Source organism: Azolla caroliniana, unplaced genomic scaffold, assembly GCF_043228905.1.
Source record: "Azolla caroliniana isolate FFs.n. ecotype wild unplaced genomic scaffold, voAzoCaro1.0.p SCAF_6, whole genome shotgun sequence".
NCBI lineage: Eukaryota > Viridiplantae > Streptophyta > Polypodiopsida > Salviniales > Salviniaceae > Azolla > Azolla caroliniana.
This window is the reverse complement of record NW_028230441.1, coordinates 15431285-15446798: the sequence shown is the minus strand read 5'-3', so window position 1 is coordinate 15446798 and position 15514 is coordinate 15431285. Positions and strand designations below refer to the sequence as shown.

At 38.3% G+C, this 15514-nt stretch overlaps 1 protein-coding gene across 1 annotated transcript; it reads left to right on the top strand.

Annotated features, from left to right (window-relative positions):
* Positions 1-4282: 4282 nt before the first annotated feature.
* LOC147863184 (putative methyltransferase PMT6) lies at positions 4283-11341 on the top strand. Its single transcript, XM_087321253.1, has 7 exons — positions 4283-4522; positions 5515-5932; positions 8696-8985; positions 9068-9436; positions 9768-10020; positions 10293-10422; positions 11132-11341. Exons 1-7 carry the CDS (start codon positions 4384-4386, stop codon positions 11297-11299), a joined length of 1767 nt encoding a protein of 588 aa, XP_087177379.1. The 5' UTR covers positions 4283-4383; the 3' UTR covers positions 11300-11341.
* Positions 11342-15514: the final 4173 nt, after the last annotated feature.

Here is a 15514-nt window from a genome sequence, read left to right as displayed (position 1 = left end):
AATTGTAATGGTTTTGGCCGATCGGATCCGGCGAGACGGCGACCGGACGGAGCCAGCGAGACGAAGACGGCAACCGGACGGTACGACGGCGATCGGACGGCGAGACGGTGACCATACGGAGCCGGCGAGACCCGGACGGCGAGACGGCGAGACGGCGACCAGACCACTAAACCCTAAACCCTAAACTTCGAATCCTTCCGGTCCAGGACCCCGGTGGTTCCGCCTCACGATCCGCACGTAGTGACGGATCTTCACGACACCGTGTTCTTTCTTGAATCCTTTTGTGATGAGTCGGGCTTTATATTTGGGCTTTTCCGAATCAGATACATATTGGTACCTGAAGACCCATTTGCCTGGCAACGACTTCCTTCTAGCTGGTGGTTCGACCAACTCCCATGTATTGTTCTAATGAATCGAGTTCATCTTGGATTGCATGGCTTGTAGACATGTGTCGGCATATGACGCGGCTTTGGTTTCTTCGTAGGAGCTTGGTTCGCCAACGTTTGTGTAGTTTACATAGTCGAGGCCTTGTGACTTGTGCGGATCTTCTAGGTGCCGATTTTGTCGATTTGATTTTTTCAGTCGTCTCAGTCGGCCGATCGGTATTGCGTGAACCACCTTCAGGATTCCTTTGGCATGACTCACCCTTGTAGTGGAATTTCGGCGATGTCAAATAATCCTCCCCTATTTTGGGATTGATTGGTAGGGTAGCCTTTCCCTTGGTCATTTTGACTTTGTCATTGTTGGCTTAGTCAAATCAAATTTGACTAGTGGACCGCTTGTTAATTCAGAGTCAGCAAGTGTGGTGTCAGCTCAGTCAATTTCAATTGTTTGTTGAATCTCTGATTCGTCCCAGTGGGTTGTTCTTTCTACAATGTCTTTCTCAACTTCGAAGGATACCTTTTTACCAACTATTTTATTTTGGTTCCTCTTAGAGAGAATAAAGTCTTCATTGAAGACTATGTATATGTCGGATCGGGGCAAGACCATCGGGGTCTCAAACCGGAGAGAGACGGATCCAGAAGAACTGACATTCGCCGGTGCCGGTGGTTGTGACACCGGCTGGAGCGTTTCCGGATACGTATCGGAGGCAATCAAATGAGGAAGAGGAGACGTGCGTGCATACGCACACACATGGCGTTTTGCTTGACCATAGTGCCTGTGGCACTTTGAAGGTGAAGGCATTCAGAGAGAATTTTTATGCCGACACACCCCACAACAAAATGGAGTAGCCAAAAGGAAGAATCGGCATATACTCGAGGTAGCACGGGCCATGTTGCATGAGAATCACATGCCGAACTTCTATTGGGCCGGAGCGGCATCCACGACCGTCTATCTCATGAGTTGGTGTACTACTAATGGAGTACATGAGCTAACTCCATACGAGATCTTTGTTGGAAGGAAGTTGATCCTTTCTCACCTCAAAGTGTTCAGAAGCATTGTGAATGTACGCATCCCGAATGAACAACGACAGAAGCTCGACGCGAAGTCGGAGAAATGTATCCTCGTAGGATACTCATCCAAAAAAAAGGGATACAAGTGGTCCAACCCTTTGACCTGAGCGGTTCAGAGGAGTTGGGACGTAGTTTTCGACGAATCGGCATCATGGTATGAGCTCGATTCAGCTCCATCCGTCCCGATCGAGGAAGAGTTGCACATCAACTCGAATGACAATATTCATCCAAGTCCTCTACCAAAGGACAATCTAAGCTCTACCGAGCTCAGTGGACCACATGAGCCTTCACGTGACCAAAGCACATCGCGGCCAAGTTTGAAATTGGACAAAGGCAAAGCTAAGATGCCCGAGTATGAAGTCGACCACCCCAACGAAAGTGATTCAGATGTGTCGGCTCGCTCACTAGATAGTGAATTTGGTGTACCCATTATGCAGACACCCGGAGTACAAAAGGCACTCACATCGGTAAGCGAAAAACTCCAACGCTCATTATGAGAGAAGAACGCGGTCACTCGGTTCGGCTACAACGAGTATATGGCCCATCATTATGCCTTCACGATGAAGGTAGGGGCCGATCAAGAGCCCGAAAGCTCTACAAAAGTGGCTCATGACCCACGATGGATGGAAGCACTCGGCCTTTGACCCTCTAACACTACAAGCCTTTGTCACAAGCTTGAGGGGGAGGAACCGAAACTGCCATGGAAAGGTCGAAGAAAGCCGAGAGCCGTCAAATAATAAAGAAAATGCTCAAATTATGCGAGTTTACTTTACTTGGAACATGAGTGAGTTGCATATTAAAGTGACAATCAAACATAGCCCAAATGGTAAGAGCTAACTTTATTTGAACAAAAGTATTGATGGCTCGATGCGGATTATAATGATCATAGGGTAAAAGATCTACAATTGCAAAAGACGAGAATTCATCATGTTGTAAGTTGTAGATGCGAAACTATCATATAATAATTGTGGAAGCTAAGTGGCCATCTAGGGAGAAGTAGTGGTGCTTGCCATTCTATTTTTATTTTGCAAATGAGCTCTTGAAAGCTGTAAAAAGAAGTGAGCTCATTATCAACTATAAAAAGGAGTGAGCAAATCACAAGGATGCATGAGGGCCCTATGATGACAACATTGTTAATTCTTTGGCTAACGGAACATGTCATGAGGAGACCATTCTTTGACTTGTATTTCCACAAATAAGCTAGTATTTGCTTCCAATATTGTTTGAGCTACAAAATCACCTTCCAAGGAAAGTCATGGATATGTGTATTCAAGCTATTTTGAAGTAGGCAAGCATTAAATTGTAAAAAATAGCGTGTGTGGAAGCGTAACAAACACAATAGTGTAACACAGATGACGAAGAGAAGGTTTAATGGAAAGCTTTGAACACGACACAACGTATCCAGGAGAGACAAATAATGAGAGAGAACACAAAACTTGGATTAAAAAATAACTCTTAGTCACACTATACAAGATGGGCTCAATCTGCGCTTTTTATACAAGTCCTTATGGACAGACAGAAGTATTGTCCAAGTACTGACACATACTTCAATGCTCATTAATGAGCCTCATACACTAACTCGCAAAATTATTCCTTACGAGGAATAATGCTCTAACGGCCTCTCGGCTTACACACCGTTACGACCCTTTGTGCGTACGGTTTTATGCACCCAGTCTACGCAATGGATTACGTACCCAATGTTGAGCTTGTATGTCAACATAAATAATTAACTCTTTTGACTTTCTATAAAGACCTATTTAGTTGTATCATGTTGCCAAAATAGTTCAAGGGCATTCCACCTAAAATTCTCGCATGCATTCTTTGCTAAGAAATCAATGATAGAAATTTTGATTGCATTATCATAGCAATCCATGCATAGGCCACTTTACAAATCTCCAATACATCAACTTTTCATCTTTTCAAGTTGTCAACTTGGTTGATCTTTGGCAAGAATATTGCACATTAGAGGATATCTAAGATGGAGAACGATCTTATTTGGAATGTCATCAGTGAATTATGAAAAGGAGCATCTTAAGAGTTATAGAAAAACAAATGTTCAATCCGGAAACTGAAGCATAAGTCCACTTGCATCAATCAAAGTTTGCAAATGTCTAGTTATAAACTTAATTACTAGGGCACAAAGGTATGGTCAACAACAGATGGTTAAGTGTTTGATGATGACAATTTTACACCTTTTAGACTATTACGGCACCATGAACACATTTAGTAATTCAGGTGTTGAATTCAATACCACTATTACATACCCTAAACCAAATGTCGAAACCCTAAAAAAGAAACAAATCGAAGAAGAAGAAAACTAAAAAGAAAGAATACAAAGAAGAAAAGGATTTGAACCATAGACCTAACATATCTTAGACAAAACTATAACCACTCCCCGATTCACTTTTGTTTTGCATGTCATTGTTTTATTCTTTATTAGTTTTATTTTTTTGAGAGTCAGGCTCCTACCCAAAGTTGGTCGGGCTCTTGGTGACAAAGGCTGTCAGATAGTGGGGCTCCTTTTGACAAAGTCGGGCTCCTCGGTGGCAAAGGTTGTCAGACAAAGGGACTCCTTGTGACAGAGTCGGGCTCCTGGTGACAGCCGTTGTAAGCTTTTTATCCACATTGGACGGTGGAGATCGCACGTGCCATCAACGATGCAACCTGCACCGTCCGCGCCCGTGATTCCCTCACTTGCCCTCTTTAATTTTTGGTAGTAGTTAGTCACGAGCCGAGTGAAGTATGAGTATGTATGTATGTATGTATGTACATACATATATGTATGTGGCTAACTGATTGACTCACTCCCTAGTCACTACTGACTGACGCAGGCACCCTCTCACTCACTTACTGAGCTCAGAGATGCAATGCGACCTTGACGAAATAATAGCCTTGCTCTTGTTTCATACTCTGACCCAATCATAACGACATGTGGTTTGATCAGAGTTTTCTCACAGGTCACTTCTCAGGGAAGCTCATCATCACTACTTTTGCCTTAATCATCATATCTTTCTACTCTGGCACATTGTTCGGACAGAGGCGTTTCATCTATGATCCGGAATCAACAGGTATATATATATATATATATATACATGTTTTTGTTAACGGTTTGATTCGTTGTGTAAGTAGATAGTTTATGCTTTTGCTTCTTGTTTTTTTAAAAAAAATTTCATGCCCCAAACATGGTTTTCTTTTTGCTTATGTAGCTAATGTCTAGAAATGTGTCGTCCTGTAATATATGTTATATTATATTTTTAAGGTTTTGATATGACTTTTCGCAAATGCAGCTGAAAAAGAGCCTAAATCTGTTTTTATTAGCCTCTTTCATGATTGGTGATTGCTTTATCTTTATAATGATTTCGTTTTGAATAGATCTCTGTCTCTCTTGCCCGAGACATCTTTTCCTGTTTGTCATACTAATGCATTGAAATTTCTCTTCCGGTGTATCTTTCTTTCTGTATATATATCCAAGGTTTTGAAATGTAGTGCTGCAAATACAGGTGAAGAAGACCTAATTTTAATCCGAGTAGCACGATATCTGTACATTTTCTTTCTTGTTTCAGTAGATCTGTACCTCGCTGCTCCCTAACAGCCTGTTTTCTGTTTTTATTGCTGATGTAGCTAATATATAGAAATGTATATTGGAAAATCATTCCAAGATTTAGATATGAAATGTTGAAATCATAACTGAAAAGACTCTAAATCTGTTTGAGTAGCGGTATTTGGGTACATTTGTTTTTGTCTGAAGATCTCTGCATCTCTTCTGTCCCAAATAATTCTCCCTGTTTGTCTTGATAACGTGTAGAAAGCTAATGTATATAACTGCCTGTTTTGCATCTATTCCAAGCGTTTTCATACATCATAATGTAGATGTTGCTGAAGAAGCACCTAAATCTGTGATGATTAGTAGTTTACTATATTATTTTTGTTTTATTTGGGTAGATCTAGCTCCAAAGAGTTTTTTTTCTGTTTTTCTTGCTTGTATAGCTAACACATAGAAATTACACTTCTCGCATATGTATCTCTCCATTGTTTTTTATATGAAATGTTGTAAATGCAGCTGAAAAAGGACCTTATCCCTGGCTTCCTAACAAGGTCTCAGTATCATATATCAGAAGCATACCCCCAAATGGCATGAATGTATGCCCTCAAGATCTCGCTGAACTAATTCCATGCCATAATAGATCTTTCTCGAAAAGCTTTTCAACAAGTGTGGACCTGGAAAGAAAAGAAGATTTTGAAAGGAAATGCCCACCTCATGAAGAACAACCTTTCTGTCTTGTGCCGCCTCCTCAAGGATATCACATTCCGATCAGATGGCCCAGGAGTCGAGATTTCGTTTGGAAAAGCAATGTGAATCACTCGAAGCTCGCAGAAGTAAAAGGAGGCCAGAATTGGGTTCATGAGAATGGCTCCATGTGGTGGTTTCCTGGAGGCGGTACTCATTTTAAGCATGGTGCTGAGGAGTATATTGAAAGGTGCCTTTCTGGCCTTTATTACTACTATGATCTTGTAGGAATGTCGCAAACTCTATAAATGTGCCAATTTATCTGCTACCTATTAATAAATGTGAGGAAATAAAACACTCCTAAGGATGTGCATGACCGTATACTATTTAGTGGTCAAGAGGTAGTGCACCACGGTATTAATGAGGTTTAGGGCTCAATATGTAGTCTACGGAACCTTAGAAGTGAAGGTGTCCAGATGCAATGTTTGTAACCTATAGCCAACGTAAGCTTTGCTATGAAAGCACAGGCATGTGGAGGGATATATATTGGTAATGGTAGGGTGAGAACTTACCGCTACATATCCTCACCTGCTAAAGGTTAAACATGGAGCATTGTAGGGCTACCCTGTGGAGAGGCAATATAGCCGTGTATCTGGTGAAGCTTGTAATAAAATTATAGTGAAATGTTCAGATAGTGACATTTTGCTTTAAACTTCGCTGTGAAGTAATTTAAAATCTGGGTGCAAGTATTAGTAGGTGGTCATGAGTGCACTTTGAGCAAGTCTAGAGATTTAAATCCGAGCTTTATGGGACAATGTACCTTAGTTTGCATTTAATAGAGTTATGTTTATATCATAGGTCTTTCTACTCTCTTAAACTGAGAATTTATATGCTATCACGATGTCAGGGCAGTTGGTAAACTAAATCTACCAAGTATGATATTCTATGGTGTAAATAATATAAGTAATGCAAATTGAGTGAGATATAAGGTCGGTTTGATGATATTATGTGAATAATGTAAGGGTTAGGAATGATGTCAATAGGGCTGAGGAATACTCAGGATTCACCCTAGTACAAGCTCTTTAGATGCAATAGTGGAGCTATGGTAGAAAAGATAGAGAGAGAGGAGTAGTTGGAGGAGCTCACCTTTGAAGTGAGATCCAAAAGTTTTTAACTTATGTTTTATCAGACCCATTTAGGGTTGGCCAAGTTCACACTGAACTTGGCCCAAAAATAATGAAAAGGTGATGAGTGACTTTTGGCCTTTATAAATAAGCATATACACATGTGCACACATTATAAGGAGGTCATTTAGGGCCTTTAACCCAACAACCTCCTACTTAAAGGCATAAATGACGCCTTTAAGCTATGTGACTCCCACCATTTGTATACATATCTGATGTTGTGCTTTGGGTAAGCACTTGGTTTAGTACATCCGTAGGGTTCTGTGATGTGTGGACCTTTATCAATGCTGCGTATAACCTTCTTGAGCTGGGGTATCCAAATCGTATAACCCATTTCGCCTTTTTCATCATATCCCATGAAGAGGCCCTTATTGGACTTGCCATCAAGTTTGTTTCTCAGCTCAGGCCTTATATGTACAAAAGCCTCGCAGCCAAAGACACGTAAGTGATCATATGATGCAGGTTTGCTAGACCAAACCTCTTCAGGGATGTCACCTTTTAAAGATGTGTGAGGGGATCAATTGCATACATGTACTGCAGTTTTGAGTGCCTCTCCCCAAAATCCATGAGGGAGATTAGTGGTGGATAGTATGCATCTCACTCTATCGCAAAGTGTCCTGTTATATCGTTCAGCCACACCATTAGAAGAGGGGCTGTATGGAACAGTAAGATCCCTCTTAATACCCAAAATTTCACAAAATTTCTTGAATTCAGCACATGTATACTCACCACCATTGTCCGTACGCAAACATTTCAATTTTCTACTGATTTGGGTGGTTACAAATGCATGAAAACGCTTAAATGCAGTTAAGGCTTCATCCTTAGATTTAAGCAATTGAACCCAAATTTTTCTAGAGAAATCATCAACAAATGAGATAAAATACATTGCACCCCCCATAGATTTGGTGGGCATGCTACACACATCAGAATGAACAAGATCAAGTACATAAGACTTACGAGACACATCAAAGTAAAAGGAATGCTTCACTTGTTTTCCATATTGGCATTCATTACAAAAATCAAGCTTCTTTAGGTTACAAAGCCTAGTGAGACCCTTTTGGCTCATATGGCCAAATCTCTTATGCCACAACTCCATATGGGAGTGAACTTCAGCCAAAGCAATGAATTTGCTCGATATAGCATTTCCATGTAAGCAATAAAGAGCTCCCTTCTTTGTGCCTTTCACAATCAGCCTTGAACCTTTTGTCATTTTCCATGATCTTCTCTTAAACCTCTTATTCTCCATTAAACCTCTTATTCTCTGTTGCTATCCGGCTGAGCCGGTTCTGTCTAACGCTTCCACACGTTTACTTTTACACCAACAAGCTTTCGCATTAGGTGTACTTGATTAACAGGCGTACTGTTTTCATATGTAACCTTCAGCTTTGCCTATATTTTAGAAGCAGATACTAACCCTTTGAGATCTACCAAAATATCATCAGAAACAATCATTTTAATATATATGACAACCTTTTTGTTTAAAATCTGCCATGCATCTTATGACATGTTCTCTGCTTGGTTTTAATTAATAGTCCTTCTTGTATGTGGTTTTGTCCATGGTTGGCACATAAATTTATATTCAAAGAACTTCATATTCATTCCTCAGGGTTTTTTCAAACAGAAAAATTAGAATCTATCTGACTTGAGAATTACATGTATAGATAATGGGATTCTTTAGTCACTTCCATTTTGTATGTAGTTATATTTATTTTGGTTTGTTGTTCTCAAAGACGAGATAACATTTTAAGATATAATCGTTGTTTGGTCTTATAGGACATTTTGGTCTCTTAAAAGACATGAATTTATCTTTTTTTCTTTTTCTCTTTCAGGCTAGGCAAGATGGTAAACAATGGGAAAGGTACACTAAGTACAGCAGGTGTTGTACAGGTATTGGATGTTGGCTGTGGTGTTGGAAGCTTTTCTGCCTATCTTCTGCCTCTGGGAATCCAAACCATGTCATTTGCACCTAAAGATGAACATGAAAATCAACTTCAGTTTGCTCTAGAGCGAGGCATTCTAGCTATGATTTCAGTTTTAGCTGTCAGACGCCTTCCATATCCAAGCAAATCCTTTGAGCTGGTGCATTGTTCACGTTGCCGAGTTGATTGGCATCGATTTGGTAAGCATTATTTAGCTACGCAAAATACATGGTCATAACAGGTAAGTTTTCCTGAGATAACCTTTCCATTTCTTTACTGTAGATGGGGTGCTATTGAAAGAAATTGATAGACTCTTGAGACCAAATGGCTACTTTGTATACTCTGCTCCACCAGCTTACAGGTCAGATAAAGATTTTCCTCATGAATGGAGCTTGATTATGAATTATACAACTTCAATGTGCTGGAAGCTTATTGCCCGTGAAGTTCAAACTGCAATATGGCAGAAAACATCTGATCGCGCATGTCGGCTTGACCACGAGAAAAATCACGTCTCCCTATGTGATGCGAAAGATGATCCAGACAAACCTTGGAACAAGCCTATGCAAGATTGCATATATGTTGATATTGAAGATATCAAGCCTCTTCCTTCTTGGCCCGATCGTCTCTGGACACCTCCTGAGAGGCTTCAACGTATGCACGCATTGCCTTGTATATTCTATTTCTGTTAATAGAGGATCGTTCAAGGTCATTGTTAGTAGGATATAATGAAAATCTATACAGTATTCCGTGTTCTTACTCATCTGCACAAACATATAGTGAACATTCAGACTCAAAATATTCTAGTCTTAGAAACATATGGCATTGGTCTGTCCGATAGCCATCATATATAGATGATGGCATGTTCCATCAATGAATTGGAAATAAAAAATTCTTATTATATTAGTTTTGAGGTTGCAGTGTTTTTATAATACCAAGAATAAACATGAACAATGTATATATTGACATTTCATTAGGATTGCAGGAATAGGTGGGAACTTTAGTCAGTTTAAAGCAGATTCAGAATTTTGGAAGGAGCAAGTTGCCTATTATTGGGGGATTTTAAATGTTCCTGAGACGTATATTCACAATGTGATGGATATGAATGCATATTATGGTGGTTTTGCATCAGCTTTAATAGATAAACCCTTATGGGTGATGAATGTAGTACCTTCAGGAGGAAAAAATACATTGCCTGTAGTCTATGATCGGGGGTTGATCGGTACTTTTCATGATTGGTGAGTTAAAATCTGTCAGTTTTAAAATTGAAATTAATCCCTTTAGTACAAACACTTATCTGAAATTGATTAGTTCTCTGATGAATATAATGTTTGCAATCTGAATTTCTAATTTCTTTTGTACACACTGCATGACAGTTATCTCCCATTCATCTTTCTTACATGTTGGTTACTTATACTGCGGCACCATTTAAGTGTCACTCAAAAGTAAAAACAATCAGATTAGGTGTAGCTATTGCATTCATACTTGAAAATATGTGGTGGAATGGCAGGTGTGAATCATTTTCAACCTACCCTAGAACCTATGACCTTCTTCATGCTTTTCGAGTTCTGTCGGCCAAAAGAAAGGGTTGTCATATGATTGATATCATGTTGGAGATGGATCGAATGTTGCGGCCAATGGTAAATGAATGCACCTTTGTCAAATGAGTTCATGAATATTTTTTGTTGTGTGGCTCATCCAATCTGTGTGCAAATGCATTTGAAATAATATTGTCGGTAGAAAAGAAACATTATTATAAGCCATGGAAACATCTAAGCAGGAATGCATAATTAATTCTATGATGGCAATGAAATGACAAATTGTAGAAGCATTTTTCTTTCAAGATTTGGGGATGCATAACATGATATGCTTTGATAGAAAATTGACATTGAGTATGGATGCAATACATATATAATGATTATTTTGAAAAAGAAAAAGCAGATGAGTTCATACATACATATAATTAATAAGGTAAATAAAATGGGCGTTGTAATGAAAGAAGCTACAAATTGAATGCGTGTATAACATTGAGTTTTTGTTTCAACAAATTGGGGATGCATTAATTAAATCCCTGAAATGAAAATTGGCATCAAATTATCAATGCCATATATATATATATATGTATATATATACATACCTACATACCTACATGCGTGCATATATGTATGTATGTCGTACGTACATTCCTACATGCCTGCATTTGTTTGCATATTCCTCCTGCATGTATGTCATATATACATACATATGTATATATCTATATTCAAGAGGCATATTTTTTGGTTAGGCCAACCATTAATATGCCAAAATTGTCCACTGAACGGTATTTGGGTGCATATATATAATATACAGGGGTTTATTATCATTCGAGATGTATCATCAGCTGTGCAAGCAGCATCAGCCCTTGCACCAAAGTTTCTTTGGAATACGACTATCCACGACATCTATGTGAATGGTGATTCCATTCACCCAAAAGAGCAACTCTTGGTATGTCAGAAGAACTTTTGGACCATTACGTGAATACAAACAATTATTTACTATAAAGTATGAGTTATTTTGTAATGTTGCTCTAGATTTGTTTCTTCTTCTTCTTCTTTGTGCACACCTCAAAGGTTGTATAAACTTGGTGTCCAGAGTTGCTCTGCTGATGCTACCCTACGCCCATTCGTTTATGAAATATTTAGGATAGTTCTAAGAGTACGGATACCACCGTATTTAGGAGTTTCTTTAGTTCTTCACTTTTAATCTATCCTTGCATCTGGTTGTTGTGTGGGCATCGTAAGGTGGTAGATATTCCCCATTTGTATTCGTTTGCTCTTGGGATTCTTTTGAGGTTATTGAAAATTGTTATATTGGTGCCACTGGTGAGGGAGGCTGGTATGGAGTAGCATTTATGCATGCATATGTAGTTAATATTAATATGAAAGAAGAGAATTGCTTACAATTTGCTAATTATAAATTGCTGGGCTTAGTTAAATCGTATGAAAGTCTAGAATTGCAAAAAAGGGTCCAATTTTCTAATTGTCAAATACTGCATGTAATTCCTGAATTTATTGTAAAATTGGGTATAATCTTTAAAATTTATTCGTCCTATAAGTAGCCTAGGGTTTTCAAAATCTTTTCCAGACAGCCATTTTGCCACAAATAAGTAGTGCCTAATCTATTTGCAAGAGCAAATTAATAATGAAGATCAAAGGATAAGGACATGATGCCTCCTCATTTGATAAATGCTAGAGATTTATGTCTTGCTGAAAGAACTAATAATCAACCCCTTCTTTCTTATGTTATCACCAATTCACAAACATATGCAAACTTGAGTAGGATAGAGCAATGTAACTCATCCTTACATTACTTTGTCTCATCTAGATGCCTATTTGTAGGCATAAGTGAGTCATTTCATGAAAGGTTTTCTTTTGTTGGTAACATAACATGGACAAACACTAATGTTCTAAATCAAGACAATGTACAGCGTTTAAAGTAAAAATTTCTAAACCATAGATGGCATTGAGTTTCTGTCTCTTCTTGTCAGATATGTCGAATAAGATTTTTTGTACCTTTGGGTGAAACAGTTTGTGGGCTCTGACTCCCCATGATTCTCCATAGCTCATGAAGATTCATGTTCTATCATGAGGCTCTACCTTTCCTTTTTTCACTTCTAATATATGGCTATATGCAGTAGATCCAAATACATGAAGGTGACCAAGATGTGGTTTATGACTGAACCACATTGAATGTGTAGTGTTGAGCCCTATCGTTTTGTTGGGTAACCTGTTCTGCAAATAACAAGCGTGCCAACCACCTCTTGCGAAAATAGATTGAGCAAGAATGTTTCATCTTGCATCAAAGAGCATTCTATTCTTCCCTTAAATCTTTCTATTTTGTTGTGGATTGTAAGATATGATATATTGATGCCTCATTCCATACATGAAATGAGACATCAATATGCATGGTTCGTTCTTAAGAGAAATATTCTCTTTCACTATCTGTTCCAATTGTAGTTATGCAAGAGGTTCTTGTTGTGTTAGGTAGTGCACCGCATCAAAGATGATGAATGTTAGATGGTATCTCTTCATTTCATCATATTTGTTGCAGCCACATAAGATGGGTATCTCTTCATTTCATCTTGCATGATTTCTTTATCGATGTTCTACTTCACACACAAAAGTTTGATTGAAGTTTTCTTCTTCGTGATTCTTATTATAGGCTTGCAATGAAGCACTATGTGCTTGTGGAGGAAATCTTCTTTGATCATATTATTTCTTTTCACACTAACATATGATATGACTACATTTGTTGCAATACCTTACAAAGATTGTAGATTTTGTGGTTGCTCGTACGCCTCCTAGAGGAGTCTTGTTCCTTGAAGAGGGAGCTTTTCAATATTTTCGTTTTGTTTCTTTACGATGTTTCATTTAGTTTCTTCCTTCACAATTCATCTTGTTTCTCTACGATATTTTGCTATCAGATTTTGTAAATTGAGATTCTTTTCTTCGACAAGAATACTTAAGGCACCCATAAGTATTCAATAATGTTGTCCCTAGTGATTGTTGTATCTACTTGTCATTGTCAATTGCTAACAAAAGTGTTAGTTGGTTTTCGGTCATGCATCTCCATGTTCACCAAGATCTAAATATGACTAGATATGTTGGTGTTGCTATAAATGAGTTGGTGTAATTACTTCAAGTGGTCATACATTGTTTATGTGGATTCAATCAAGATTTAGAACATGATCAACTTGATCAATTAGATTCTTGATCATCTCCTTGCGTTTAGTCTTTACTTTTTCACTCATTAATTGCAAATTTTGTTCTAGGAATCTGTAGACATCCATTCTCAATTTCTTTTTATCTCTAGAACTACATTTAATTGCTAGTTTATGAGTTTCTCCACTACGTGCTTTCTTGCCATATGAATTGTTTCCAATGTATTTTGATTTCTTGTCAAATTGAGGAAAAGTTCTCTAAATCCTCACTTCAAAACATTTGGTATAGATTGTTTGGGTCAATCTAGATTTGATGTATGATGAATCTAATTCTTACATTAAGAACCAATCAGAGTCTAACTAAGCAAAATAATAAGCCTCAACTCTAGTTTGTCCCAGACATTCTGCTGAAAAGCTCGCTAATGGCTTGAAGCATCATTTTTATCTTGACAACGATGCCAAATAGATGTTTGGTTTCCTTGACGTCTATGAATCGACGAAGTTCTACCTCCAAGTTGACATCGTTGAACTACAAGATCCAAATTAGAGTGTACCCTATTAGTAGCAAACTGGGTGAGAGTGTTTGTCAATCACCCTTGACTCTAGCTTTGCAACCTTAGTCTAACACTCACTCTCGCTCTCTCTCGCATTAACTCTAGCGTACTAGAATATTAATGCTTAGACACACATGCACATCAGAAGGTCACATGATAATATAAACGCCACTCCTAATATGAGGATGTGCACGACTCACATCCAAGAGGTAGGGTGGTTAGGGTTTGGCTAAATAGCTCTTTACCTTGGCGTCTATGAATCGACGAAGTTCTACTTCCAAGTTGACATCGTTGAACTACAAGATCCAAATCAGAGTGTACCCTATTAGTAGCAAACTGGGTGAGAGTGTTTGTCAATCACCCTCGAGCTCTAGCTTTGAAACCTTAGTCTAACTAACACTCACTCTCGTTCTCTCTCGCATTAACTCTAGCTTACTAGAATATTAACGCTTAGACACACATGCACATAAGAAGGTCACATGATAATATAAATGCCACTCCTAATATGAGGATGTGCACGACTCACATCAAAGAGGTAGGGTGATTAGGGTTTGGCTAAATAGCTCTTAACCTTGATCACCCTTTAACTCAAGTGGAACATAGGGAGAAAAGAGTTAAGAGCTTTACTACAACTATATGAAAGGAGAAAACCCAAGAAGGAATGATAACGGGTATAAGTCACCAAAAAGTGACTTTTATAACTTTGTACAATTAGGTTTAACTCTTTTCACATTAGGACAACCATTTGACTACAAGCTTTTTAGTGAGATTTACTCCATCCCCCATTTTTCTAGTGTCTTTATGAGGTTAATATATATTCTTGGTGCTAGTGTCTTCATGGTTCTTTGTCCCAAATGATAGACTCTTAACAAGGCCCATTAATGCATATAACTCTTATGGACTATTTGGGGTGGTGGGTCTCACACTTGCTTCAAGATTAAGGCTTTAAGCCTTTGTTTACTATTGAATTGTGATTAAGTTCTACTGACAGAATGTTGAGGATGTTGTCATGGGTTGTTATAATGCAATATCATTTGTTATTGATGTTCATTATGGTATTTTAATGTAAGGACGAGTCAAATTGGTGGTCTAATATTCATCGTAAAACAGTCAATAGTCAAATAATCTTCATCACATCATTTAGTATTGATGGGGTACATTCCATACTCTATTCACGAGAGCATTGCCAGGATAAAGGGAAAAAAGTGCTCGAAAGCTAAGTTTTATCATAGGTTTGGATTTTAGTCAAAGCAATCATAGGAAGAAGAAATGAGAAAAACAAGATTTATTAAAGCATAACTCAAATTACAAGAGCTAACCAATGGAACAAGATGGAGGGTAAAACAATCAGGTACAATGCATGAGTGACTATAGAGAAGCGTGTGGCAAATATGTCAACATATTTTTTTGTTGAAACTAGGAATGAACAACTTTTCGGTTTAGGCTTAACCGGTTTGGCCTTATCCAAGCCAAACCAGT